General features: G+C 31.7%; 1 protein-coding gene across 1 annotated transcript; it reads left to right on the top strand.

The window, feature by feature from the left end:
- Window positions 1–248: 248 nt before the first annotated feature.
- Window positions 249–7,879, top strand: pr (6-pyruvoyl tetrahydrobiopterin synthase purple). Its single transcript, XM_074134368.1, has 3 exons — window positions 249–468; window positions 4,766–4,845; window positions 7,446–7,879. Exons 1-3 carry the CDS (start codon window positions 395–397, stop codon window positions 7,721–7,723), a joined length of 432 nt encoding a protein of 143 aa, XP_073990469.1. The 5' UTR covers window positions 249–394; the 3' UTR covers window positions 7,724–7,879.
- Window positions 7,880–8,411: the final 532 nt, after the last annotated feature.

Raw genomic sequence — 8,411 nt, 5'->3', positions numbered from 1 at the left:
TAGTAGGGTTTCTAGACCAATATTGGTAAGAATTCAATCAACACAATTCTAAAGATAGTTTAAAAGTAGTAAAATTACATTTACCAAACGATAAATGTTTATATCTAAATAAATAAATCAACACACATATTTAATAATCGTGAAGCGCTAAGAACGCTTGAGTTGTTTAAATATTGTATTGTCTCAATTAATTTTAAATAATTCCATAATACAGGAACACTCATAGTGAGTGGGGAAATTGAAATTGACCCACGTTTGCAATCCTGACTTCAATGTTATACCAGCTTTTGAGTGTCATGTTTTATGACTGTCATTATGTAACTGGCTGTATAAATGCTGAGACATTACATAGTAGTATTATTTTACATATATAACCAAAAGTGAAATTATACCAATGGAAAATCGAAAAACGCCGATTGCTTATTTGACAAGAATTACCAAATTCAGTGCCTGCCATCGACTTCACAGGTATGTAACTGTTGTTAACAGATCATATTCTAATATTTGGACTTTTTTTTTTTTTTTTTTTTTTAATCTCTTAGTCTTAATAATACACTCATTTTCTCACCAAATCCTTCTCCACATTTCTGACAAGTGGTGTAATTTTAATTTTATACAGAGAGGCGTTTGACTTGAAGTGACTGACGTCACTTCCAGCCAGCTGGTTTTTCCTGATCATGTATACAATTTAAATCTAAGTTCAGTTTAAAAAACTGATGTAATTGGTGACGACTTTTTGTAACTGCACTGTTAACTAATTTTGAATAAATTTTATTAAAGCTGTCCGGTAGGACAGTTGTATAAGGGTTGAACGGCAAAAAGTGCAGGAAAAAGCGTAACGTTAAAAAAAAAAACAACTTATACAATTTTTTTTCTCTTTTACTATAAAGATAAATTTCCCAAATTTTCTTTATAATATAGGGCGAATCCTCCATTATAACAGCATTTTTTTTTTTTTTGCAACAACCCAGATCTAATAGATTTTGAGAAAAAAGTGACTGAAAATGAGCTAAAACAACATTTTGCAAAATTCTTCTCCTTGTTACCTTTTTTGTAAACTACATAGCGCCTAAACGCGCGAACAGATTTTCATGAATGAAGAGTTATTCCAATCGAAATTTTGTACAGATTTGCAATACGTTGTGTCTCTTAAGGAGAGAATATTGCCTCACGCAAGTAAGGCCCTCTCTAAAACTATTATTATTAATATTTCTACAACGCTTAGTCCGATTTTGATAAAATTATGCACGAAGTAGTGGTTAAAGCTTCCCTACGTGACTATAAAGTGCCATCATGCTCTTACACCTACTTAGAGGAAGTACTGCAATCGTTCAAATTATCGACGCGTGAACCGATTTGCGTCAATGAATTGTCACTCGATTCGAAATTTTATGTGGATATAGCTTTTATGGACCTCGACGTCTAGAACATTAGACAAGGAGTTTGTCCCACTTTAAGAATGGCCCGTCTGAATAATCAATAACCTAGGACCAATTTTGGTAAAATTTGGCAGGAAGATGTGGTTCGTTTTACTGCGTGACATTATAGTGTCGTCCTACTCTTACAGCTACTGAAGGGAAGTGTTGCAATCATGTGTATTTGAAGGTTAATTTTTCTTTGCCTTTTAGAGAGAAGTACTGAAATCGTAGTTTAAGTTTGATATTCACGTACAAATATAGATTCTATTTTATTACCTATTTTATTCATAAAGTTTTCTCAAGAAATTGTTTTGGTGGATACTTTGGGGACCTCAACTCTAAATATTCTTTTAAAATATCTCTCCAGTTGTTACTTAACACCATATCAGATAATAATGAAAGTATTGCTTATTCCAAATGTTATGAAAATCTGTTAGTCAAAAAAAGAATCTATCTAAAAGGTACAAACATCTTCTTGACAAAAACTTACAGTTTAAAAAAATTAAGTATTAGGGTTGATTGATTAAACGCCAAAAGGTACACAAATCAGCGAGTACCAAACACTTCATTAATACTTCATTATATCATTTGAGTAATTTTACTGCATTAACTTTCCATTAATATTTTTTAGAATTCATTAGATGTCACAGACCCTAATGCTAGCTATTTTTATTTACAAAAGATTATGTAATATAAATTAGATAAAGATATGCATATTTTTAGTATAGCTAATTATTAAAGTATTTTACGACAAGCACACAATCAACGGAACTACATCACATTATAATTGAGAAGTGAATAATTATTGGTAAATTATTTATTTGTTATTAACGGTATGTAATTTGTGCTCTCGAACACTTCTGTATGATTAATTCAAGACTGAAATATTGTTTTAACTCAGTGATTTAATTTCAATAGTAACCGACCGTAACTTCGTCTTTTTCTACTTTAATGTGCATGTTTCTGTGATTATGTACTCTGAACAAAGGGCTTAATAAAGGATAGTCATAAGAATAATTTGTAATAGAATCAAAATGAAGTATCTATTTATTTAAGATGAGTACAGTTTATCATTATTATAACAAAAAATTATTGTGAATAAACTGGCCCAGCATAAGGGTCTGTGACATCTAATAAATTCTAAAAAATATTAATGAAAGTTAATGCAGTAAAATTCTAATGCAGATGCTTTTTCCAATGTTTCTATTCTGTTAAAATTACGAACTGAAGTATGTATGAAATGTTTGGTACTTGTTGATTTGTATACGTTTTGGCGAACCCTTTTACTTAACTTTTTAAAACTTTGTTTTTTGTTAAGAAGATAATAATGAATTTTACTGAGAAATTTAATTGTAATCAAAATGATTGGAGCCATAACCACGCAGCGCCACAATTAAATTCAGAATTATTTTTAAATTCTATAACAAAATCGCCTGAAAATAATATTTTGTGGAATTTTTTTTTAAATTAATTGAAAATATTAAAATACAAATGATTATTTAGTCAAGTCTACTGAAAATTGTTAGAGTTGTTTTAGAAAAAAAAAAAAAAAAATTAGAAACTAATTTTGGAAAGTAAAACTTATGGCTAAACTTTTTTTTTTAACATTTGGAATCCTAACAAAGCCCTTAAATATAATATAGATTGCGAAAGTAGGTTCTACTGTCACTTTGAAGTGATGCTTACTTTTTAAAGCATCACTGGTTAAAGCTGCAATTCTCTGAGAAATTCTCTTGCATCCAATAAATTTTTTAAAAAATAGAACAAATTACAGTGACTGCACATGATACAAGCAAATATTGCGGCAAATTTAATGGAAATTGTTGGGGTCATGAGCCAATTTAGAGAAATCACGGAAAAAGTGAAGTAACCCACCTCGTTGCCCTAATGTCAAAAATATCAACACTAATGTACTCTCCTGACCATCGTTCCTTGTCTATGTTTTACTTCAGGCTTGATTTTTGTGCGAGATCAGTAATTGCTATTTAGAAGAGAAAATTGATTTTACCTTTATGGGTTGTTGAAGACTTATTGGATGAAAGATTTGAGATTTTTGTAATTGGAAAGTTCTTAGAGGGACAATCTCAAACGTTTTAAGAGATACTCATTAGTTAGTTACTCATGCGAAATTCTGTTTAATCCAAATCTCATTTTACTCAGTAAGCCACACACTGTAATAAAAGACTCTTCGTTTTGTTCTATAAAATTTATTGAATTTGCTACTTTCACTTTTTACAACCACAAATTTCTTATTAGGTATCTGTTTTATTTTCAATGTATGCTTCAATCAGCATTTTAAAGATTCAGGCGATTTATAAAATGTGAGTTCTATCTAGGAATTTTGTGTCATGCTCTAAAGGCTTTAATCCACTAAGCGCCTCAGAAATTAGTGAAATGCAGAATGCTGTGTTTGTATAAGGGCTGCTCAGGTGTGATTCAAACAAATTAGAAAGGGTGATTAGAGCCTGAAAAATAAGTTTCCCTGTATCTTTAGCTTCAACTCTTCGGATGGGAGCTTTAGAAAAGGTTCCTAATAATATAATAAAGTAAACCTTTAGTAAAGGTTCCTTTTATAATGTAAGAAAACTTTCAAAATTAGCTGAGACTGACCCATCCATAAATCGCCGAGGAAGCTGCAAGTTTGTAAAACCTTCTTCAAAAGCAGATTATTTTCTTAATATCAATTAATAACCGGTTGTGAAATGTGGATTTATGTCTAGATTTCGAACAAATCAAAATAATAGAGTAAGTTTGTAAACCAGCTATGTAACGCCCCTCGAAGAGAATGAACTGAGAAAAAAGCGATGCTATACTAGCCATGAAACTAGAAGGACATAATTCATTTTGAGCTGGTCCGAAAGATCGAGCTATTATGTTCAAACTCTTATCTATTCAGCTGGACGCGTTCACTCGTTTTGACTGAGGAACATCATTGATTAAGCGAAAAAGAGTCATACTCAAGACCAGGCCACGTCACTGTTAACGTTGCTAGAATTGAAGATTCGAGTGTTAAGCTTCTCCCTTTCGAGATTCCTGCCTAGATCTGGACCTATTGATTACCCCTATTTTTATAAGGCAATAAAGTTACAAAAAGTGAAATGTTAGGGTTGATTTACTTCCAAAGTTGCCTGCTGGTTTCGGGAAGGCATCGCATTGTTAAATGATACTTTGATTCAAGTTTTACAAAATGTTGGCCTATATTTCCAAGTTTAATTGATTGATAAGCCTTTTTGTGATTGAAAGTGATTGAAAAACGCACAAAAATTTGTGACCAATAGTAATTATAGTATTAGTCATGTTTGCTATTATTGTCAACTAATAATCTAAGACTTATCTCCTCTTTGCAGCCCCAGTTTATGCGATGAAAAAAATGCAGCATTGTATGGAAAATGTAATAACTTTCATGGGCATGGTCACAATTATGAAGGTATGCAATAGATAGGTGAAAATTGTATTTCAGAGGATTATTATTAAGGTATGCTGTATCTAAAGCTAGCCAGTTCCAATATTATAATTTATTTTCCTTTGGGATTATAGCCGCTTATATGAAATATTCTCGAGCTACATTCTCTTAGCAAAAAATCTGATATCGTAATGATATTGCAAGTAAGTGGTTACCTGTTGTAAAGAAAATGGACCCTGAGTTTCATTAGTCCTTAAATAAGTTAATATTTAATTATTTACAGAAAAGTTTTGAGCGTTTTCATTACAAAAAATCTCTTAATAAATTTTCTGCTGAAACTAAGTTTAAATTTTGCTTTTTCAATACCTAATATTGGTACTTTTTAAAAATATTTCTTAGAATATGATTTTTCTATTCATGCGTATGTTGATTTTAACGTTAAATACGCATATTTTCGTAATTAAAATTTCATTACAATAAAACATAAATTAAGACCCAATGTCGTTATATGGTTCCCTTCTTAAATTGTTTAATCAGAGAGGTTTGATGAGGCCCAGAATTTTACATGCAGTCGTGGAAAATTACAGGTTTGAGGAGAATCTTCTAAAAGTATTTGCTTTTATGCTTAGAATTGTAATGCATGAAAAGATAGCAGAAAACTATTTCGCCGAAGTAAGGATTTGAATGTCATTTAAAATTAAAAGTGGAGAGAAATTAGCAGATGTTTTTAGAGGAAGCAAAGTAGCGGGTTTATGGAAGTTTTTTCTTGGAAGTGATCGTTGTTAAAAGTCAACAAGTCTAAGAAATTTGTTTTGAGTAGTGTTGGAAGTTTCTTAATGTTACTACTTCAGCTCAGACTACACCATCGGAGTAAGCGTAAAAAAAAACATCAGCATCTCCTTCCTCTATCATTTTAGCGAAGGAGTGTCTTTTTTTAGCATCTGTCGAGTGACAGAAATGAGAACGTAGTCTTTATACTTTTTTTTCCAGAAGTCTCCTTCTTCTGTATGTGGGCCGAGTAAGCTTTCTCAGAGTGTGAAAGACTTCTCCTGCGCTTGCCACTCTTCGTTTTATTCACCTCTGATTTTTTTTTTTTAGACATAGTCTCCTACAGACTTAAAAATATCCATATGCACTATTTCTGTCCCATTATATAATTTTCTTCTTTCATTCACCTCTTCCATCAAAATTGTCATGCTAGACTGGAGGATACCATCACTATCCGCGAGGAAAAGAATATAATGTGTTAATAAATAGGATGAAAAAAATAAATGCCAATTTCAGTCATATTTTTTATTTTTTATTGTGCCGAGCTTTCGACCTGGGGACTAGGTCATCTTCAGGGCTGTAGAACATATTTACAGTGTGGTAACAATAATTATATTAAAATGAATTCGTGTAATGTAATGTAATTTACGAAATGATTTAATTATTTGACAAGCTAAGAGTATTTAGTATTCGGATGTAATTGCTTAAATTACATTATTAGCCAACTCAAATCAATGAGTTCCACCCCACGCACTTCACTTTTTTTCTCAAATCTTTCTTTTCAGAGGATGGGTACAGCCTGAGAGTTTTTGTTAGTTCGTGTCGTCGGCGTAAACATAGTTTTCATTGTGGGGGATTCGTTTAAAAAATAAAAAAATAAAAACTAAGGTTTTGAAAAAGGGTTTTAAAACTTAAACTCGGTGAATGGCAGATGTGGGATTATATTTTCCCAGCTCATAGGAACTATGCTAGCTATTCACAGATGGAGGTTCATGATTCTGTAACACGCAGTCGCTTCCAAGGTTACGTTCAGAAATTCCTGGATCAAATTGTTTTATGGAGTCCAATGCAAGCCCGCGAAAAAATGGAATTTTTTCCCATTTTATTATTAATTCGCGTTTAATTATTTTGGAAGCGGCGTTTGTTGCGTTATAACATTTTATAATTTTTGTCTTAAAATCGTTAAATTTCTAGATTCAAGTTGATTACTTTTTAAATCGTCAGAAATTACAAAGATCTTGCCACAAACTATCAATAACTTTTAATTAAATTTCCGTTGATGATTCGAAAAATCCTACTATAGGATTTTTCTTGAAAATGTATTCGTTTTCCCTAATATTCTGAATTTTGGGCTAACTTAAGAGATAAGAATCACTGATATGCCCTTCTGTATTCTCAGTTTATTTTTATTATGTTTAAATTTAATTAAATTATAAGCGTGCCAAGTGCCATCTAGCGATTTTTTTCGTTAAAAGTCCTTTATTTTTCAAAAGAGTCAATCTTGGGAGTTTTATCGTTCTAAAAAGGCTCATAGGGCAATTCCCTAAAAAATCTTAAAAGCCTGGAATTAGATGATCCCATATTATTACCAAAATGAAATATAAAATTTGAACCTTTTTGTGATTTTTCCGTTTTTTATTTAAATATTCTTTTTACACATTTAGGTCAAGTTCGAAAAATCACTTTGTTAAAACTCTGAGAACCTCAAAACTTGAAATTCTTAAGAAAACTAGTGGGTGAAACTAATATATAGTATAAATTGGTTTCCCTGACGCAAAAACCTGTTGCATAGGTTTATTTCAATTTCTAATTTTCTTAGAAGTTGTAAGTGATTACACTTGGAATTTTCTTTGCAGTTCACGTTACCATAAGAGGGCCTGTCAGTCCAGTAACAGGAATGGTGATGAATATAACAGATTTGAAAGATACCATCGAGAAGAGTGTTATGGAACCTATGGATCACAAACATTTGGACAAGGATGTGCCATATTTTGCTGACAAAGTTTCAACGACAGAGAATGTAGCAATTTTCATCTGGAAATCGTTGATTGAACTTTTACCAAATCCCAACTTATTGTATGAGGTTAAGATACACGAAACTGATAAAAATATTGTGATTTATCGCGGAGAATAATTTTGTATATAATTTTAAAAGTAAGGTAGCACTATCAAAGGTAAGGTAAGATAATGTAATCACTGTAAAAAAATCTCTGCTGTTCTATCAATTGATTTATCTTATTTTTTATTTTTGGTTTAATTATATCTTCAAATTATAGCAGATTAATTGTGATACTTTATTTGATTTATTTTTCTTCTTTTTAATAAGAATATCACAACTGTACAGCTAGTACAAGTAAACAAGATGAAATGTATATCAAGTATTGATGACTAGCGCCAGCGCACATTCACTGGCTTGATTTCTTGAACAACGGCCATCAAGAATGACAGCCGTAATAGGCCCTGAAGGAACGCCTTCAACGGGTAGGCAATGCTACTGACTTTCAGGATAGCCGACATCTGGCATTCAGATGGTTGCACGGCCAGCGTCAGCTCAAACGTTTAGGAGAAGAGTTGAGGTTGAGAGAGCTTGGTTAAGTGGATTTGAAAGAGAGGAAATTTTGGATTGAAATTTCAGGTAACGGAGTTTGGATTTGACGGAAGCGAAGGGAATTTTTAAGTCGGTATGATTGGTGAGGTTTGAGTTGTAAAAGGGAGCATTGTCTATGGTACGTATTCTTTATTTCTTAAACTGTTATTTCGTACTCAAGTTCTTTGCAAAATCTGTCTCCCCAAGTAAATTTTGAAGAGATATATTTAAACAA

The sequence above is a fragment of the Rhodnius prolixus genome, unplaced genomic scaffold (assembly GCF_049639745.1).
Source record: "Rhodnius prolixus isolate KJV_2025 unplaced genomic scaffold, Rpr scaffold_16, whole genome shotgun sequence".
Lineage (NCBI taxonomy): Eukaryota > Metazoa > Arthropoda > Insecta > Hemiptera > Reduviidae > Rhodnius > Rhodnius prolixus.
The sequence above is the reverse complement of the archived record's forward strand: the minus strand, read 5'-3'. Positions and strand labels throughout refer to the sequence as shown.